Genomic DNA, 22529 nt, shown 5'->3' on the forward strand with positions numbered 1-22529 from the left:
TCTGTGTTTACCTTAAAGTATCTCTACACAGCTAAATTGGCTGCTAGTCCACCTGCCGGAAGTTGTATGTCAGTCTGGTAGTAAAGTGGTGTCGGTGTCCTATTAGCGGAGCGAATCTCTACAAATTATAGTAGGTAGCAACTGTCAAATATGAAATATTATAAATGAATGTAATGAGATTTTATGTTATATTGTATTCGTAGAAATATTTTGTGACATACATATATATATATATATATATATATATATATATGTATATATACACACAGTATATTATATTCAAACTTCCATTAAAAAAAGTAAAAAGAAGTTAACCGTTGTTTGTAACAAGTTATGAAAAGAATTCATGTCTTTTATTTCCATCCCCGAAAAAATCTTTTTTAGTCAGCTTCAATAACTGATATCATATTAGAAGTGGGGGCGTGAAAAGATGGCTCGGGGTTACTATGGTACAGCGGAGGTTGTTGATGTCTCTTTCCTCCGCAGTTTGGTCACAGTGCCTTTCTGCTCTTCATCCACCATGACTTCATTGACATTTTCTGGGAATCCACTGGGAGATTGGATGGTAACTTTGTGGTCTAATTAGGCTGCTCTCCCCAATTTCTTTGCCCTCTCTCTCACTGCCTGTCCCTCAGCAGGCAATTATCACTACCATTAAGGCCTCCTGAAGACTTAAATATGCAGTGGTGTACAGAGGATACTGTTTATGTACTGTATGTTTATGCTAATGTGCAATAATGTCATTTGTTGTCTTTGCAATGCGTAAATAAAAATACTATATCTTCTGTTTATTAGAATGCAGAATACTAAAGAAGCAAGTATTTATTGTTACGTCCCCTTACGCCATACTTTTATTAGTCACATAGAGTAGATACTATACTAAGTTGTATAGCATGCAGTGAAATTGTCCCTCATACTCTGCATGAAAAAGCTATTGTCTAAAAATGCACACAATTAAGGCGAGTGCACAATGCAATTGAAATGTTACGTTTTTACAATGTAAAGTTGTAAATTAAATAGAAACCCCAATAGAATTGCTAATATCTGTATCTTTGCGTCTTTATTTACTTGTTCACTATGTCAAAAATGACTCTACTGATCCAGGTGACCCAGAACTTTAATATTGCTTCTCATCAAGACATTTACAGTCAGTAACTGTTAAAACGATTGATTTGATGTCTATTTGTTATCATGATCCCATATAAAGTCAATTACACTATAAACAAGTGGCTTGTTAGTCTTTTCCGCAACTTTAATGTGAAATAACCACCCCGGCTTACATGTGTCAATGTGTACATTAACACACACATGCACACACTTGTGTTTGTGTACTGCCATGGCTCAACCCATAACCACAGTGTGTGTTTAATCTTTTCTCTGGCGCCACTTCCTAGCTGAGAGGCTCCCGGAGGCCCACAAGGGTCCGAAGTGAAAGCAGCGTCACACTTCAGGTCTGGGACCTAAACGTCCCTCATTTGGCCCCAAAAGCCGCCGCTTGCCCTCCCTCTTCCTGCACGGAGAATCCTTCCATGGAGAATGACCCGTTTGAACGATGGTCTGCTTCCTTTCAGAGGAGATTCTCCTCGTGCTCGCTTTCCCAGCGCTGCATCCACGCCTGGAGCTGTGCCCGAGCTCCCATCCAAGAATGCGAGTTGGCAGAAGACATAATTAAGGCCATGTCTGTCCTCATACTCGGGCGACCCTTTAAAAGCGCCTCTTTAGTGAGAGCAGTTTATCTGGCTACTGTTGCTGCAGAAACTCGGCCAGAATGGACATAAATGGATGAAATGGGTGAAAACAGGCGGAGGCCGTTCAACTTTTGTTGCTTTGCTCAGCGTCCGAAGTTACTGATGTTATGCGTTAACTAGAGTGTTTCGAGGTTTGTGCACTCACCGGCCACAACTGTGTAAATACATTTCAAAATGAGAGCTTAATGGGAAAAAAGGAAGTGTATAATGACTTTTGGGACACCCTGTGTGTTTATTTTTAATTGTGGTTGTTGGGGTGGGACAAAATAAATCAATAAATCAAACTAGCATCAAAATCAATGATTGTTTCAACACAACCTGATTACAAAAATGGATTTGCATGTTATGAGGATTTCAACTTTAATGTGATGTGAATGTGCACATTCTCCGCTAAGACTGCAACCAAAAAACTTATTTTATCATTAAGACATGCTTTTAAATGAGTCTGACGTGGCTGTTAAGGGATCGTATGCTATTATTGCAATATTTTATTGAAATATTTTTTGGGACACTATATCAACAGAGATAGTATGCTTCATTGAAATGGTTGATAATAATATAATTATAATGTGATGTCAGTGTTGGCGGCATGGTGGCCGAGTGGTTAGCACATCGGCCTTACTTTGTGGAGTCAATTTTGTAGTCTCATTGGATTGTACAGGTGTACCTAATGAAGTGTACCAGTGAGTGTAAATTCTGCTCGTCTGCTTGAAGCATGCAATCATCATAATAAAGCTGTCAGATGCTGAGGGACAGCTTGTAGCTACTTGTAGAAATCACATTTCTTTCATTCATACAGTATATGAGAGCTTCTCATACTCAAGTTCATCTGTTTATGGAGGGAGTTTTAGTTAGAATAAGATTTGAATTGGTCAAAAAATGTGGAAGTTGGAGGAGGTTAAATATGTAATAATCTCTTAGTTTGAAAGTTTTTAATTGACAATTTGGGGAATGGGAATAGTTCCCAAGATGTTTTTAATGAGCGGAACATTTTGAAGTTGGAATGGTTTCAGTCTTTGTGTTGTTGTTGAACGTCTCTCCGTAAATCAGTGAGGGTTTTTGGTTTTTTTGGGGGGAAAATATGGAATTCTGAGAAAAGTGGTAAATTTTGGAATGTGAAAAATAATAGCAGACATTTTTTTAGCATTCACACAATCATCAGTTAAACTTGTGTGTCTGTGAGTCTTCATTCAGTATTCTTTTTTTTTTTTTTACTGTATATCCACCCTTGTATGCAAGTAATGTCTCGTACACAAGTGTGTGTGTGTGTGTGTGTGTGTGAGTATTTGTTGACTGTACAGTGTCAATTAGTCCCGCTTGTTTCTGTACTTCCTCCACTTGGGTCATGTATTATTGCTGTGTCGGAGGCTCTTGACTGAAAACAGAGGGATTAGAACCGTGTCAAACACGCTTCTGTCTCGCTTCCTCTATGAAAAGCACTCCTGCCCCTCTTCCTCCTCTTCCTCCTCACCCCCCACCTCCCGGCTGGCACCGTGCTTTTCACCTCGCCTGATGCCAAACGGTGATCTGGTAACTTTGGGAAGTTTTCTGTTTGTTTGCGCGAGTTGTGCACACAGGTTCTGCCCTCTGGCCAGCGTCCAGGCCCCTTAAACAAAGCGACCCATTGATTGTTTGGGACAGGGGAGGCGTTGGGCCCGTTTTCACTACACGTTTGAGTCGATTGAGCTGGTTTTGTGTTTGCCGCTTTGATAATGGTAACCTACGGACCTGAGGCAGGGCCTGTTATGAAATATCTATTGAAATCTCATCAACAATAACCAAAAAAGAAACAAACAAAAACATAGAAGTGTTTACTTTTCTTCTCCATCTGCTTTTATAAAACATCTTTTTTTTTTTTATTGTTCCGAGCATCAATAGCAGGGGAGATCAAACCATGACTAACAATATTATCATGATACAGCGATGTGTAATAATTCATAAAACATGATACCTTATGGTATCGTTGCGTCACCCCTAATCGATGCCATTGCATTGAAAGTTTAAAGCACACTTGTCAAACTCAGGCCCGGGGGCCAAATTTGGCCCACGATGTAATTATATTTGGGCCGCAAGACCATATCAAATGTGTATTAGAGCTGGCCCGCCAGTATATAGCACATGCGCCACTAATATTACAAATCCCAGAATGGTTTGCTAGTGTGTTGGCCCATCAGTCTACATAAATAGAAGATGGAGAGACAGAAGAATTCATGTTATCTATTGATATACAAAACAACAAACAAATACCACTGATGTCTTTTATAGCAAATTTGATTCCTCGTGTTTATAATATTAAAGTTTATTTATTCCAGACTCAGTATTTAAGCAAAATTTAAGTTTGCTGTCATATGATAAACTTTAACACTACATCTCCGCAGAGAAGGGAAACATGCACATCGCAGTGATTTTTCATTAAATATTGAGTTTGGTCAGCGACGTTGTCCCAATTTTTAATTTTGGCCCACCGTGAATTTGAGTTTGACATCCCTGCGTTAAAGTAAATAACTATATACAGTAGAGCCTAAATATTAGCCTTACAGTGTGGGAAATGGATATTCTAAGTGACTGCGTAGTCCCATGGCAGACTTGAAAAGACTGCATGTCAGCATTGAAAGGCAAACAATTGGAAGTATTGAAGGTGAGCATTTACACGATGTGGTATGGGAACAAGAGGATACAAGACAAGTGATTAGCCGGGCTGAGAAAAGCTTCAACTGTTGAACTGAAGACTTGGCATGAAAAATGAAGAAACATTTCTGCTTCCGGACAAAGAAAGGAGGAGTTTTGCTCTGAATGAAGGCGTAAAATTCCTGATTAGGAGCTTGGGATGTATTGAAAAGAAACAGAAGCTTGTTCTTTTCTCAGTCCTGGCGTATTTCTATTGTTATTTGTAGAACGCATAGCAGGAGATAAACTCTTCTTTTGATCCGCTAATATGAGGAAAGTGTTTCATATAAGCGTCCTCCAATTGTAGGCGGTGTTTTCACTTGGCATGTGTGGTTGGAACTGAAGTGCGATTGCTCCTACAGTGCGGCTCAATCGGTCAAGTGTGAACAATATCATTTGAAACCTGCTGCTTGAAGAGGGTGTCTCGGTCCGCTTGCCAGTGAACTCTGGTTTGGTTTCCTTCACTTGAGTGAACATAGACACGGAAGCAGTGTTAACATGATCTTCGTCAGGGTGTGGAGAAACTCCTCGTGAGGACACTATAGTACAGTATAAGACTGGCTGCTAAATGGTATCCGGTCGCATAGTATTGGAGTGTTCCTGTGAGTCCGAGTACAAGCACAGACGTACAGTATCGGCACCGACACCGCATGCATCCGTAGTACCAGACACACAGAGGATTGGAAAAAAGATTTCTTTCTGAACTGAACCACAGTGCAAAGATAAAAAGTAAAAGAGCTATTAAAATATATATATTATAAAAACAACAAAATAGTGTAAGTATAAAAGCAATTGTGTTGAGTGAGTGAGGTTGATAGGATTGTGCAAGTATAAACATGTCAAAATAGTACTATTGTTGCGTGAATGAGGTATAGTAGATATGACATGCAAATATTTCAAAAGTACTGCTTTAAGTGTGAAAACAGTTTCACGAAACTGTTTCATGATGTGTTACTCTGTGTGCGTGCAGATGGCGTACACTCCGTGTCGGCCCAGTGCCTTCTTCAGGTCACCGTCATCACAGATGAGATGTTGTCCAACAGCATCACAGTGAGGCTGGCCAACACCTCTCAGGAGCACTTCCTCTCCCTGCTGCTTGCTCAGTTCCTGGACGGTGTGGCCCGTGTGCTCTCCGCAGCCCCCGAAGATGTCGTCATCTTTAACATTCAGGACGACACCGACGTCAGCGCCCGCGTCCTGAATGTCAGCCTGTCCGTGGCCGTGCCAGGCGACGCCCCCCAGCGTCCTCCGGGCCTTCGTGAGGGCGGGGAGGACGGCGCCAGGAGAGGGGCCGAAAGCGGAGGGGCGGAGTTTTTCGGCTCCGAGGAGCTCCAGGAGAGGCTGTACCTGAACCGCAGCCTGCTGGCTCAGATCTCCTCCCAGGAAGTCCTGCCCTTTGACGACAACATCTGTCTACGCGAGCCCTGTGAGAACTACATGAAGTGTGTGTCCGTGCTCAAGTTTGACAGCCTGGCCCCCTTTGTGGCGTCCGACACCATCCTGTTCAGGCCCATCCACCCCATCGCCGGCCTGCGCTGCCGCTGTCCCTCCGGTTTTACGGGAGACTACTGTGAGACTGAGATCGACCTGTGCTACTCCAAACCCTGTGGAGTTCACGGTGTATGTCGCAGCAGAGAGGGAGGATTCGCCTGCGAGTGCATGGACGACTATACAGGTGAGAGGCCTCTCCCAAACTACACTCTATCAATGAAGAAGTGGCTTTCTCGAAATAGAATACAGTGAATCCCCTGTTTATCGCAGGGGATAAGTGGTTCTGGACCCACCCGCAATAGTTGAAAATCTGCACTATAGAGACACATTTTTTTAAGCAATGTTTTACCCCATAACATGCTTTAAATGTGATTTAACTATGAAAACACTTAAAGGTTATTAAAACAGTTAAAAAGTAAAGTATTCCTTAGCAAGCGAGTGGGAACTCTCTCGCTGTCAAGAAATGGGAACCTATCGTCTAACATCACTCATAGGAAAACGAAACGTAGACTCTCTCGCACAATTCTCCAGATAAGAGGCAAAGTGTACTTGCTTCCAGTTTTTTATTTGTCACTCTCAGTTGAAGTTTACTTTCAAACTGACACATACAACAAAAGAGAATTAAACATGTTGTATTTATACAGCAAAATGTTCAACCAAAACCATATCATTTCATCTGACAAATGTCCGCTAGCTCAAGGCAACATGTCATACAAAACACCGTAGATGGTCAAATGGGAACACGGAGCATCAGTGAATACAAATCGAGCACACAATACTTGTAGGCATATATTTTCTCAGCTGTATGGGAACAACAGCTCTGTTTGGGACCTTCTCTGTCTGTTCTTCTTGCTTCCACCTACACTGCATCTCCTCTAGTAGACTTCTGCTGCCTGGCATGTTGCTACATGTCTACAGTGTCGTGTGGAATTATAGGAGCTTGACAAATCATACATTCAGTAAAACAATACAAATGTTCTTTGCTTTGTGTTATACCTGATTGGTTTGCCAGTCAAAGTCAGATCACGAAAGAGAACTGGATTGCAATTTGAATAATACAGACCCAAAAAATGCTAGGTTGAAAGCACCCTCGGGTTACTCGGTCTTTCGTTTGCTCACATCGGGGCCAAGTAGGGCAGTGAACCACAGCATTCAAAGTGGGGAAAAAAAGATTCCCTTGTATGGCAGTTGGTTCTTTATGATGCACATTATATCTATCTACAAGACTGGAATGGAACAGCATTGACCACACATTCTGATTTCTTTCATCAAATTGGTCAGTCGGACACGTTTAAGTGAAAGTCTGTATTAAGTTGAAGTCCATTCTTTTAGATATTGCCAAAACAACTACAATCAGGCTTCAGCTAGATATTCATTCATTAAAGCACCAACACAAAGTCAATAAAGCACATTGTTCTTTTATCAAACTCCGATAATGGGTATCTGTGGTACCTTATAGCATGGCAGACGTACAGTAGACCATTTTACTACCAGTGCCATGTTGCACCAGTCATATTTCACTTAATTAAAACGAGGATTGGTCCATTTTGGACCCTCAGTTCTCATCCAAAAGCAGACTGTATTTGATCTGAATATAAATGTATTTTTAGGAGGTACATTGTCTGCTTGCAACTCTTATGTCCACTTATGTGTCTACATGTCTATAAATACGCAGTAGGTTCACCTGCAAAGGTATTCACTCCCACACTTGGATGTTCATCCCGAGCCGCAATGGTAACGCTACATAACTTTAAAAATAATGTGTCCTGGCTGTTCCATTCATTGTGGTGACACAATATATATATATATATATATATATAAACATATTAATTTCCGCACACAGTATGTTGAGACAGAAGCTTCAATTTTCAGTGATAATGAGGGAGTATGACTGCTGGCAGCAGAGCAGCTAAACAACTGCAGAAATATTCAGTCCAAAATGTTCACATTCTCAACTGGGTTAAAGCCGACTCATTCATATTAATTTAGCAAAAAGAGAGAAGTGAGAAATAAAATATGCTAATCAATACAGCATGCATATCATGGGAGTAGTCACCATCCTATTTATTAGAAGGTTAAGTATGCCAAAAACTGACTTTGAAAAGATTTGTACTCTTTGAAGCAGCATGTTTAATTGCTTTTTTGTACATATGGGCTCTGTTTATTCGCAGTTTGAGATTTAAAATCCATGTCTTGTCATATTCTGACCACCAATATTAAGTACACATTCACGATACTGCATAATAATTTTTATAACATTCGAGCCTGCCTTTAAAAAAAGAATAATGCCCACTTTTGATTGATACTGTCCGAAAAAATTCTAATGTGCTTCCCTAACACCCCCCACTCCAAAAAAAAGTGCAGAAAGCTTTATCACAGAGCCGACACAACAGATTTAATGGTGGAACCTCAATAAACACATTCATCCATCCATCCATTTTCTGTACCGCTTTATCCTCACAAGGGTCGCGGACGTGCTGGAGCCTATCCCAGGTGAGAGGCAGGGTACATACACCCTGAACTGGTCGCCAGCCAATCGCAGGGCACATATAAACAAACAACCATTTGCACTCACATTCACACCTAAGGGAAATTTAGAGTCTTCAATCAACCTGGCATGCATGTTTTTTGGGATGTGGGAGGAAACCGGAGTGCCCGGAGAAAACCCACGCAGGCACTGGGAGAACATGCAAACTCCACACAGGCGAGGCCGGGATTTGAACCAGTCGAACCAGCTAACCAGTCGTCCAACGTGCTGCCTTAAACACGTTCAGTAGTGTGAAAATTATATGATAAAGTTACTATTACTCGCAGACATTTATGAGTCTATTTTCATTAAAGAGTGAACTCTGTTGCTAACTAGAACAGCAGCATATAGTGGAATGCGTTATACATTTCTCACATGAGTGAAAACCATGTTGGCGACTGATGTTCTTAACATGTTTCCTGCCCACGTGACTCTCTCCTTGCAACAACATGTCCATTCCATTATTCCTCATCCGACATTCCAAGGTTTTCTTTCACCCGCTGTATACATTGTTGCACCTGAAATAGCTTATCAATGTGTGGGCCCCATCACCAGGTTGAGTGGCACTCACATCTTCTCGTGCACTGCTGTGGGTGTCGGAGCAGAACTGTGGCCGCTTTTAACCGGAGTTGTCATGTGAGTGGGTGAAAGTGGGCAGATTTTCTCTTGTTTCCCCTGTAAGCAGCAGAGATGGCTATATTCACGAGTTAGTGGGGGGTTGTGGAAGGGGGGATGTTGTAGCTGTCATACTGTCACAGTCGCTCATGCAGGTTTAATTCAGTGTGGACTTTCTCTCATGACTTCAGGTTGAGTTGAGGAAAGCACTCACCTATTGTGGTTCACGTAGCTAAGTGCTGCAGTTAAAGCTGGATGAACAATCTGAGGAATAGTTCTGCGTTTGTGGTGGATGGATGTGTGAATCCGTGCGTGTGTGGTTTGGATCTGTTGGACCGTAGGCGTTTGCCAGATGGTAGCGATGAAAAAACAGAGAGAAGAAATTGTAGCCATCATTTTCACTCTTCAGAAGGCCAGAGTGAAAGATCTTTATCATCTGAGTTGTTTTGTAGCTGCTGAAGTGATAGATAATGGCCTTGTATGTTTAAAAAAAAAAAGTTTTAATATACTCATAGGCCGAAATAAAAAGTAAGGTAATAGGTAATAAGATCCAAATACAAAATTCAGCATTTAGAAAGGTAATAATGTTGAGTTTTGATTGACATGGTCATATTAAAAACATGTTTATTATTGTGCTTGTACTGTATTTTACATTGGTGCAAAAGTTTAATGCATCATAGACGTCACCATATAAGTTCACCAAAATATTACAAACAGCTCTCAGTATAATGCAGTGCAGTTATAAGCCACTGATCCAACATCAACTACAATAAAACCACTATTACTTATCAGTGTCACAGATTATTAGTTAATAATTACTAATATATCATTTACATACAGTAGAAGTAAAGCGATTTTATTTTATTTAGCTTTATTACTCTATAAAGATAATGAATACATTAATCTTATGTTATTACTTGTTTATTTACTGTATATTAATTTTATGATTATGAATTAATAATTAATGAATGCACCATTTAGTAAAATATGTCGGAATGTATTAGTCAAGTAGTGACATCTAAATTTAGAATGTATACCGTAATTTCTCGTGTATAATGCACACCCATGTATAATACACACCCCCAAAGTTGACCTCATAATTCTGGAAAACCCTTCTATATTTTTAAAATGCATGATTTTGCTTCTATCCATATGATCAAAACATTAAGTATTATCTGTATTTTGTTAGGTTTTTTTTGAAAGAATTATTCTAAAGTTAAGCACTTTATTTGAACATGTGATACTTTTTTTATTGACTTGCTCTTATTTTGAAATTCACAGCCCTACTTTTATTTAGTGAATGAGAAAATACACAATTGTGTTCATATGTTTGATTACCCAGGCGGAATTTGTAAGATGGGTACAATTCTTTAAAGAAAACATGAAAGACATTTTATTTTAATGGGGTTCAAATTAAATGGTCAAGCTTTTCAGAAAAGCATTATCAGTAAACAAATCATAACCATAAAGAAATTAATGATGGCTGTTGTTCAGTCATATTATAAAGAAAACAATGTTTTACAAATTCTGCCAGGGTATGTAAACTTATGAGCACAACTGTACCTATATGCAGTCATACGTACCCGCTGTCATATTGGAATGAAAGTGTAGGCTACCCGTATTTTATAACCACGAGGTGGCTGTGGCATATTAGAATGAAAGTGTACAACTTTCTCATAACCTCTTGGTGGCGGCGGCATTATGGAAAGAAGTGTACAGCGTTTTCATAACCACTAGATACCGGCATATATTTATAAATTGTGAAAGTTTTTTTTCCATTTGCCCCTATACCTATGTATAATGCGCACTATTGACTTTTGACAATTTTTTGGGGGGGAAAATGAATGTGCATTATACACGAGAAATGTGCTATAAAATATTTATATTAAGCAAGTATAAGTAAATTAAATGGATTTTGAATATATCCAGTATGTGGTGAGTGTGATGTAATGTTTTTAGGGAGAAAAAGTAAAGTGTAAGTGTATTTGACAAAAACTACTACATACTAATGAACATTCATGTGCTTTTCTGGAATGACATTCTAACGCTCACAGAGAGGAAAGTGCAAATTTGTTGCTCTTAGTTTGAATCACAATAACGCAACCGAGTGAACAAATACGAACGTAGCGAGTTGTGAAAGAACAGCCCCGCATTCTTCACAGTGTGTTGGCACCCCGCTTGTGTTTGTCATACTGCTTGCATTCTTAATTTCATCCCAAATTCTTTTATGGGCTTCGAATGTGTTTGGAACAAATCAAATCTTCAAAAGCACCTCACACTGATGCCAAACCATGAAAACCACTTGAATGTATCACTGAGAGAATACCCAAAAAATAAAACTATTCCTGGCTAATAATTTAAGAGATGAAGCACTGTAGATAAGAAGATACAAGGTAAATTAAATTCTTTAGGTCCCACTGACTCTATATTTAAATTGGTGCTGTACAATGACATCAATGTACTGTATGTCACAATCATTGTTGAATTTTTGAGAAAAACAGTGTTTACAAGAGAAGTATTGAGTTAAAAGCTCAGCACTAATGACAGCTTGAGCACCAGAGCGGTAACTATATCTTTTTTTTTTACAGCCTGTACATTATGCTCTTGGTGTTGGAGGACACATATTGTTTGTAATAATGGCTTCCTATAATGAACGATTACTCAGGAGACCAGGTGATAGAAATTTTTCACAATCGAAATACATTTGTCAACGGGGAGTGGCAGTGCTACCCGGAACTGCTGAAATCCACCCGTAATTGGCGGGTTGGTGGGTGTTAATGTCAACCACTGCTACTAGCGCTCGTTACATGATAGATAAATGTGAGACTACGTATACCCAGCGCAATGGGACACTTTCAAAACTGCAACTTCAGAACTGTTTTCCCAAAGTACATACATACTGTAAACTTTATTTTGCCACAGGATAAAATTATATTTTTTACCACCTCATAAAAAATCGTGACTCGGCAGAGTTTTCAGCTGATAAAAGGGGGTTACATTCTGAAAAAATAATTGGATGCAGTTTTCAGCTGTGTATAGAACACAAACACAATGACCACAGCTCACGCCTACACACACACACACACACACACACACACACACACACACACAGACTCGCCATAGCTTGAGCCAACCGACCAACCTCCCTCCAGCTCGCCACGTCACATGCCACACCACCGAGCCCCACCTCTTAAAGGTACATACCTGACACACCGACACTACAATATGTGACGTATTTTCTATAGGTTAAAAAACATGTATTTTCATTTTTATAGGATTTTCACCTATTGCAAGTGTGTGTGGAACATATCCCCGCAATGATGCCTCAGCATTTATGCTCATATCGATCATGTTCCAATCAGGAGCTGCATGACCCTACACCAACCTCATCTCCTTTTTATTATCTGGTGTAATTAAAGTTGAGCTAGGTCGTTCTTGTTGTGAGTCCAGAGGGACGTTGGTGCTCTTGTTATCTAGCAGCCTGACAACGTCCCATGAGCTTCTGTGTCTCTGAGGAAATGTCCTCTGCTGCATCTTAATCTCAATTAGGATTCCGCTCGACACCAACGATGAATTTTAAGTCTGAGTCTAGTTGAGTCTCATGAATACAAAGTCGAGGTCAAGTTGATTAATTTAGTTAATTTAGTTTTAGTTTTAGTTTTAGAACTTGGGACTTTAAGTCCCAAGTTCTAAAACTGGCGACTCAACTCCCCCACCTCTGCTTTTTACTTGCATACTAACATATCGATTGGTTGACTACTTTCTGCTGCACTTGAATTTATTATGCATAAATATTGAATCTTGTTTACTATTCTAGGATCAGTTTATGATTTCTTTGGTGAATAACAAAATGATTTTTTTTTTAAATTCATAATTTAACGTTGGCTCACATTCCAATGGCATTGATCTTTTATGCATGCATCAAGCAAACATTAACGAGCGCAGCGCATCTTCCGCCCATTTCCGAGGTGTGCAATTTGCCGCCTTAATGATTCATGCCGGCAACGAGCGCTCACTCACACATGGTCGTTGCTTATATTGACTTATTTAAATAATTAATCAGGAGATGCTGTGCATTTGTCACTCTGACCTCTGCGCCCTGCTGTCGCACTTACCTGGCAACGTACTGCAACAGATTAGCAGCGGGAAGCTAGACTTCCCATAGGGCACACCCTTTTGGAAAGAGCATGTTAATTAATGACATAATAACAATTATTCTTATTAACACCGCTTATCCTGGTTAGGGTCGCGGGGCCCAGCTGACTTCGGGCGAAAGGCGGAGTACACCCTGTACTGGTCGCCAGTCACTCGCAGGGCACATATAGACACGGACAACCTTTCGCACTCACATTCGCACCGTCACTGAGTGGGAACTGAACCCACACTGCCCGCACTGACCTTATTATTATTATTGTTATTATTATTCATTTTTAATAAATCCAGTGAGGGTTTAAGTGAATTCCAAAATACAAATGAATGTATACATAATGATCTGCGATTGGCTGGGAACCAGTCCAGGGTGTACCCCGCGTCTTGCCTAAAGTCATCTAGGATCGGCTTCAGTTCAGCTGTGACCCTAACGAGGCCAAGCGATAGTGGTTGAACATCATTATTCTGTTTTCTCTGTCCCAGGAGAGCGCTGCGAGCTGTCGTCCCGCTCCGGCCGCTGTGCTCCGGGAATCTGCAAGAACGACGGCGTGTGCGTAAACCTCCTGGTGGGCGGGTTCAAGTGCGAGTGTCCGACGGGCGGCTACGAGAAGCCTTACTGTGAGATGACTACGCGCAACTTCCCCTCGAATTCCTTCCTCACCTTCAAGGGCCTCCGCCAGCGCTTCCACTTCACCTTCTCGCTCACGTAAGTTGCAACACTCGCATCGCATACTTTACATCACTTGCATTATATCCTGAACATTGCCTGTATCACATATAATCTGTCACCTACATCATTATGTACTGTACATCACATACAGTGCTGTGAAAAAATATTGGCCCCATTCTCAAATTCTTATCCATCCATCCATCCATTTTCTGTACCGCTTATCGTCACGAGGGTCGCGGGTGTGCTGGAGCCTATCCCAGCTATCGTCGGGCGAGAGAGGCGGGGTACACCCTGAACAGGTCACCAGCCAATCGCAGCTCAAATTCTTATATTTTTGCATAATTTCCCAATTTCAATGTTTAATTAAGATCATCAATCAGAATCAGAATCATCTTTATTTTGCCAAGTATGTCCAAAAAAAACACAAGGAATTTGTAGTTGGAGCCGCTCTAGTACGACAACAGACAGTCAATTGACTGAGAATACTTTTGAGACATAAAGACATTGAGAAAAGTAATCTGGTAATGCCGACACAATTTTTTGTTTTTTTTTGACAATTGTGCAAAAATTGTGCAAAAAGATGCAGAGTCCTCTAGCAATTAGAGCAGTTTGAATGACTAATATAGCAATAGTCCGGCGCAATGACCATTGTGCAAAGGGCGCCGAGACTTCAAGGAATGTACGCAGTTTAAAGTGACTAGTAGTGTGATCATTTGGGACAATGTCGATTGTGCAAACGTTGCAGATACTCCTCAGTCAGTGTGCAAGTGGTGCAGATGCTACTCTGGCATGACTGGCCAGTATTGGTCAACAACAGATGCAAATAGTGCAGCGTGGCTAGACTACCACAGTGAGTGCACGAATAATGTATAATTGGGCCGACAGAAATGTGACAACAAACTCAAGACAAAATAATTGGCAGCATGCTGCAATGGAATTGTAAATTAAACAGATATAAATAGCAGACAAAGATAACAAAAGTAAACATAAAAAGCTGTATTCAAACAGTGATTTTATTTATTAACGGGGGGAAAAATTATTCAAACCTAACTGGCCCTGTGTAAAAAAAGTAATGCATCCTCTTGTTAAATCAGGAATTTACTGTGGCTAATCGCGTATTTTGGTTCATTTTTACTGACCACGCCCAAGCCTGATGACCTCCAGACCTGTTCAATGAAGAAATCACTTAAATAGAACCTGTTTGACAAAATGAAGTTGGCCAAAGGATCTAAAAAAGCTGTAACAAAATGACATGATCCAAAGAAATTCAAGAACAAACGACAGATGAAGTAATTGACATCTATCAGTGTGGAAAGGATTAGAAAGCAATTTCTAAATCTTTAGGATTCGAACGAACCACGGTAAACACCATTATCCTTAAATAAAGTAAACATGGAACAGTGATTAAATTTCACAGGAGTGGTCGGATTACAAAAATGAACCCAAAGCACAACGGGAACCCATCTAGAAGGTCACAAAGCAATCCAAGAACCGCAGGCCTCCCTTGTCTCAGTTCCAAGGCAAAAACGACTGCTGACCAAAAAGAACATTCAGGCTTATCTGATTGCCAAGATTTTTGGGAGAATATTCTATGGACTGACGAGAAGAAAGTTTAGCTTTTTGGGAGGTGTGTGTGGCATAAATGTAACACAATATTTCAGAAAAATCCTCATACCAACAATCAAACATGGTGGTGGTAGTGTGATGGTCTGGGGCTGCTTTGCTCCTTCAGGACCTGATTGATGAAACCATGAATTATACTCTTTACGAGAAAATCCTGAAGGAGAATGTTTGGCCATTAGATCCTGACCTCAAGCTGAAGTACACTTTGGGTTCTGCAGTAGGACAACAATCCATAACACAGAACATATATGCATCACCTTCATCACCCAGAGTATATTACCTGTATCACCAACATCGCAGACTGTGCATCTTCACCTGTTACATATATAACTTGTATCAGCTGCCTCACCTACATCACCTGTAAAACCTCTATGTGTCACCTGCATCACCCACGTGCAAAAACATTGACACATACTTCATATCAACCGCATCACCTGTATCATCTACTCCATATCACATGTATTAACTGTATCCCCTCCACTGCTTTTTGCACAGTGTGACTCATTGCTCCTCCACCTCCACACACCTCTCAGGATATCATTGAACATCAGCCCTCTTCTGTCAAGCCACTGCAGTGCCACATTCTAGCACCTGACCTAAAAATACATGCAGAACCACTGCTATCCAATATAGCAGGTTACATCTGTACACTGTGCTTACATGTTGGCTTTTTAATGGCTGCTGGACAGAAGGAAAAGGTGTATTTTTGTAGAGTTGAGATCCTGCAGTCAATGTGGAGATGAATGTTAATGCAATATCCTCAAAACTTACTTCTCAGCATTTTTTGCTTCAGAGGTTAGAGGATGAATACCCATCCTTCATGTAATGGGATGGGCGATAAAAGCATGTCGTGTTGTTTTGATATCCGAACACAACAGATGTTGTCAAACATCTCAGATGGCATCAGAGGGAATGTGACAACCATCATGCTCGCATCACTGCTCCACCTGCCCAATAAGGGTTGACCCTCACAATGTCTGTTAGTGAAAATAATATCGCCCTTGTGATGCTTCTGGGCCCGGCCCTCCTTTAAGCCTGGCTCGGATGACCGTCTTTTTTTGATGGAGAACTGGCCTGACCAGTTTGGAAAGTGCTCTACATTTCAGTGGCAGGTCAGAGAAGCGGCGACGTAAAAGGTGCCGATACTCCGAGCTCGAGGCAGGTAAGGGAGAACAAGTAGCGGTGACACCGATCAGGTTTCGTCCATGGGCAACTTGTTATGATGGACAGATCAGAATGCAAATCTTGTTTGCACCGGGCCACAGGTGGCCTTACGCATCGTGTTTGGTCACCGCTTTAGCGCTGAAGTAAAGGCTTTGATTTTACAAAAAGGTGTATAGGATCAACACTGGCTGGATTTGAGGTGACCATACTCCTACTTCTGCTCATAATTTGTACTCTCAACCAAAAAAGAAACTTCATAGTAGAATTGACAATGTCCAGCACCCATGGTAACAATGCAAACACAATGTTTACATTTTTGTCTTCCGCTCAAATCTCTGCAGTGGGATCCAATCTCAGCTATGGCCTTCCAGTGTGGAGTTTGCATATTTTCCCCGTGTTTGTGTGGGTTTCCTCCGGGTACTCCAGCTTCCTCTCACATTCCAAAAACATCGATACTGATTTCAGTTTATTAAAGACTCTAAATTGTCCATAAGTGTGAATGTGACTGTTTGTTTGTCCACATGTGCCCAGCGCGACCAGTCCAGAGTGTAAACCTCCTTTTTGCTCAAAGTCAACAGAGATCAGGATAAGTGAATATAAAATAGATGAACGGGTTACATTAGGTAAAACAATACATAATGATGATAATAATAAATGATGAGGAAATCTAACTTTCTGGTCGCCAGTCTATGGCAGGGCACATACTAGAAAAATAACCATTCACACGTACGTTCACTCGTCTAGACAATTTAGAATCTTACATTAACCTAACATGCATGTTTTTGGAATGTGGGCGGAAGTCGGAGTACCCGAAGAAAACCCACGCAAGTACAGAGAGAGCATAAAAACTCTACACAAGCCCCGACTCTCAGAACTGAGAGTAAGACATGCTAGCCACTAGTCTACTGTGCTGCCTGGGTAAAGTACTGTAATACATATTGATAATAAGAAATACAATAATTGGAAAATTCCCAAACTTATCCAGCTAGTGACCCTATATTAAGGAGGTAGCACAGTTATTTCATAAAAATCCATGCAGTGGTTGTGGAATGTTAATGTACTACTGTACATGTACATGCATGTTACATACAGCATAGCAGTACAATGAGTGAAGGGCCCCTCTTTATTCCTCATCAGCGCACACATCTTATGCATTGCAGCATGTTCGCATAGCGTGACACGGTTCCCCACATAAGGGCAGACTGGTTGTTTTTTTTACTGATGAGTGCCTAATGCGACACAAAGTGATGTGCGAGGTTACTTCCAGCTGATTACTCTCATAGTTCCGAGAGCCCTGGGGGGGGTCAAGGTAGTGGGGCCTTTTAAATTGATATGTCAAAGACGAGAAGGGGCTGCTGTGTGAGAGAGTCAAAATTATTATTTTAGTTGGCGTTTTGTGCATACATTCGGAATGTATTGAGGTCGTTTGAGGGCCTTTTATGAATTCTGTCGCTGTCGTCTTTATCGACATCCTCTGTCCTCCAAGGTGGCGATTTAGCTTTTGCGTGTTAGCAGCCCAGCAGTGTCGTGCCCCCCGGCTCCTCTCCATTTTTAAGAATACTGCACCAATAGCGTCACATACATGTGCATGTAGTATAGCCTCAAACGCCCGCGGACTTCAAGAGGGGGTGGGCAGCTGCTCATGTTGTCTGGGAGAATCCATTGAAAGTGGGAGTTGGGAATGACATCTCTGGAAGACACTGTAGCTGCATTCAGGCTCCAAACCCAAAGGTCCTATTTGACCTAATAATTTGCATTAGCTGCATGATACTGTACAGATAATAATGCCAGGAATTCAACTCAGCTGTAGCTTATCAGTAAGGACTTGGGCTTTTGAACTAGTTGTTGAAGAGATGCTAGTCTGCTTCCTAACTACTGTTGAGGTGCCCTTGAGCAACCCTAGCTCAAGAAGTCCCGCACTGTTCCCGTGCCGCTTTCTCTCTGGCATCTCTCCTTGCATGCATGCTTTTAGTTTGGCTCTCTCTGTGGTGTGTAGCACATAAAAAAAAAATAATACAGCGGAGGGTCATTTCCCATTGAGGGGGTTGGATTGTAATATAGACGGAGTCCCAGACAGGACATAGGGACGAAAACAAATTGTAGCCACAATTAGTTGTGCACGATATATGCGGTAGTCGGTATAAATTTGGCCTCTACCAAACAATTGTGATAGTGCTTGTTGGTGATGCAATCGTATCTGCTTCAGTGTAAAAATGCCTTCAAGCACGTCGGATCACAGAGTTGGAAGAGCCTGCCAGCGCCATTTTTCTTAAACAAGCTCTTTCGAACGGTCACTCATCCTCCATGCTTTCCCGGCTGTTCGGAAACTAGTGGGTTAATGCTAGGCGCTAAGTTAACTTGCTTCGCATCAGCTACGAGCTGCGGCTGGCTAACTGGTGCAACTAAACACTGTCCTTCCACGTTGCCGATCTATTTCCCTAAGTCACTAATCCTTGCCTCCTTGGCGATGAATGAGCTACATTTTTGACAAGTATCGTTATCACGATAGGATATGCGGACCAAACTCTGACTCCGGTCGTACAGGGACCGAACAGCCCGTATCAGGGTGTTCGGTACCCCATACTCCCGAATCACCCCCCACAGGACCCCCCGAGGTACACGGTCGAAAGCCTTCTCCAAGTCCACAAAACACATGTAGACTGGTTGGGCGAGCTCCCATTCAGGTTCTGATCGATGGGGCCGTTCCTCCCCCAGCAGAACGATGGAGTCCCCAGCGGGAGCGCTCTCCAGCACCCCCAATAAGTATACCCAGACAACTTCGCTCCTCGGATCATTGGGACACACAAACCCCTCCACCACGCTAAGGTGATGGCTTCCGGGAGGGGACAATTAAATATTATTTTTGCAATATATGTATAATGATATTGTATTTATTAGACTCTATTATAGTATTCTTATTATGCACTATACTTCATCATCGCAGTGATCCAGATGCAAACATCTGCTCATCTTCCTTCCCCCTTCGCCGTCCGTGCGGTAATAATGCATCCCCCCACATCCTCCTACTCATTCACCGCCACATCCGACCCACTGCTACTTTGACGTCGGCCTAGATTTTCTCATCTCTGTTGTTTAATGTGCCAATCGTTATTCATGGCACACTTCCTTTCTGTTTCTCAGGGCACCTCTCTGCTGTAAAGTTCTCCTGCTCACGGTGTGCTATTCATTAATCTTGTCATTTATCTGGTATTTGTGATTTGTACTTTCATCTCGATAAAGCACTAAATCTTTATCATCATCCTGCGCATGCACTTTTTAGATTGTTTTTACAATAAAACATGTCTCGTTTTGTTTAAGTGAAAGTGTTACTCTCCTTTTTTTTTATTCTAAGATGAGACTAAAAACACAGTCAAGCCTTATAACAATAATACGATTCAGTACAAGATGTATCACAATTCTGCCTTCACAAAACTACTAAAGATCTCGATTGATATAAATTCAACATGTTTATCATTGTGGTTGTAGTTAGCAGTGGTGTAGAATTATAATATTGTGATGTTGTGCTATTAATTAACCCTGCACACCACACCCACAATAATAAACATTTTAAAATTGATTTCTCTGATAGTGTCAATCTAAACTGAGCATTATTATCTTTACAAAGGGAATTTTTTATAATGTCGTGCATTGAAACACGTTGAACTGTGCAGGGCTTCCTAACATTATTGGTATCATTTTAATAATAGAGAATAGAAAATAAAGCCTTAAAATTACTCCAATTTCTGTAACACCTGAGGGAATTGTAATGCATTAGCAAGATATTGATAGCCTAGCAATTGCATTTGTTTTATTTTGTAATTTGTTTTGTCCTAGATTTGCGACTAAAGAGCCCAACGGTTTATTGCTGTACAACGGCCGCTTCAACGAGAAACACGACTTCATTGCCATGGAAATCATCAACGAGCAGATTCAGGTCACCTTCTCCGCAGGTAACAAACACTCGTATTAGTTTAGGATTTCTTAATCAACTTAATCAACTTTTGCGCTACTCACAAAATGTTAGGGATGTTCGGCTTTTAGGTGAAATTTCAGGATGAACCTAAAATGCACTATAACCGCTACAATTAAACTTAATTAGACTTCCTATAAACGTATAAAGGTACATGTCCAACTGTTTAATATTTCATTATTTCCGAATCAGAAGGGGGTGCTGGTCAAAATTTTCTGCCTTGAAAAACTCTATAGTGGGGGTGCCAGCGGGGTGGCCGCAGCTGCCGGCAGGGTGACTGACCTTCAGTCTGGGGTGGCCCCTGGCCACCACGTAGCTCCGCCCCTGGAAAGACCACAATGTATGACAAAAAAAATTTCATAATAAGCATTTTGTCTTTAAGTAAAATATCCGAAGTCTTTTCATGGGGACAGAAAAGCCACCAATAGCCAGGACTGGCCCAGGTGTTGTCTTGGTCTCATGATGTCAAAACGTGAAAAAGATGACGAAGAGGACTGTTTAAATACCATTTGTAATCGAACCCGGCAATTTATTATTCCATTAACGAATCAAACACATTAGAGAGCAGCAGGTTTGGTAAAAACTATTGAAACATTAATCAGTTGGACATGTGCAGTCAAAAGTTTAGAAAAGGTCAAATCAAGTTCACCCGTAAAAGTTACAGTGCATTTTAGTTTCATCCTGAAATTTCTCCTGAAGGCTGAATGCCTCTACCTTTTTGTGAGCAGTGTATGTGTAATACTTCATCATCATTATTGATCGTGATTCTTTCCACAGGTGAAACCAAGACCACCGTTTCACCTTTTATTGTTGGCGGTGTGAGCGACGGCCAGTGGCATGTGGTGGAGGTTAACTACTACAACAAGGTATCGTCTCATTTGGCTGAGAAAAGACTACGTTGCACTTCCCTCCTTGAATTCATGACACAACAAATAGCTGACAAAACAAGACAGAACTAAGACAGAAGTTAATGAGTGGAATCCTGGTTAATCTGCAGCAAAATGTCAGTCAGAGGGCTCTGATTCTATTGAAGTTGGCATAAATAAGTGACGTGCTTTGGCAATAATACCCTGGTTCAGAGGGAGTGAAGTAGAAAGTGGAGGGACTTTGTTGGTCCATCTCGTCAGTGTCACACTCAACAATGGCTGCTGACAAATTGATAATCTGGAAAGCTGCCAAGGGTTTTAGTTTTTTTTGGGGGGGGGTGTGTGGGAGGAGCTTCTGGACATTATTTTTGCAGATGTGCTCAGATTGGATTTAAGATGTTGTGACTAACGAATTTCTCCGTACCAACAACTCAACATCTCAATCAGTGAGGAATGTGCGGACCTGTTGTCTGTCTGTGCTTTCCCAGACAGAATGTCACATTTTAGTCCATTGAGAAAGCCACTTTGCATTATAAAGATGTCCCCCCCCCCCCCCCCCCCACACACACTCCCCTGCAGTTCACATTTTCTATTCAATGTCTATGATAGCATAGCTGTGCCCACAAAAGTGATGAAGGGGGTAGAAAAACTTGTCCTTTTGCCAACAACCTATTATGGAGTCTTTAGTCAACTTGTTACAAAAGCTGAAAATTGTTACGCCGTAAAAAACATTCCCATGTCTTAGATTAAAAAAAATCGCTTCTTAGGAAAACAACAACAAAAACATGTCATTTTTATTGACCCATTAACAATTCATCGTCAAAGAGAGCAAGGCATTTTCAACACTTCAAATAAGTCAATTTGTGAAAAAAATATCTAATTCACCAAATTTGGAAATAGGAGCTTTATATAATGTAAAACAGTTATAATAATATTGTGGTATCTTGACTTAAGGTTTTAATATGATGCGTGACAGAGCAGAACTCCAAATACTTCTTTCCCAATTGAAATATATGGCATAGCTTTTAATCTTTTCCAG

At 41.0% G+C, this 22529-nt stretch overlaps 1 protein-coding gene across 2 annotated transcripts in view; it reads left to right on the forward strand.

Annotated features, from left to right (window-relative positions):
* celsr2 (cadherin, EGF LAG seven-pass G-type receptor 2) overlaps window positions 1–22529 on the forward strand; it is a 64510-nt gene that overhangs the window by 18651 nt on the left and 23330 nt on the right. For both annotated transcript variants that reach the window (XM_061784542.1, XM_061784541.1), the window contains exons 2-5: window positions 5386–6090; window positions 13681–13903; window positions 20489–20604; window positions 21402–21490. In XM_061784542.1, the coding sequence (XP_061640526.1) occupies window positions 5386–6090; window positions 13681–13903; window positions 20489–20604; window positions 21402–21490 (1133 nt within the window). The remainder of the gene's footprint in view (window positions 1–5385; window positions 6091–13680; window positions 13904–20488; window positions 20605–21401; window positions 21491–22529) is intronic.

Source organism: Phyllopteryx taeniolatus, chromosome 9 (assembly GCF_024500385.1).
Source record: "Phyllopteryx taeniolatus isolate TA_2022b chromosome 9, UOR_Ptae_1.2, whole genome shotgun sequence".
Taxonomy (NCBI): Eukaryota; Metazoa; Chordata; class Actinopteri; order Syngnathiformes; family Syngnathidae; genus Phyllopteryx; species Phyllopteryx taeniolatus.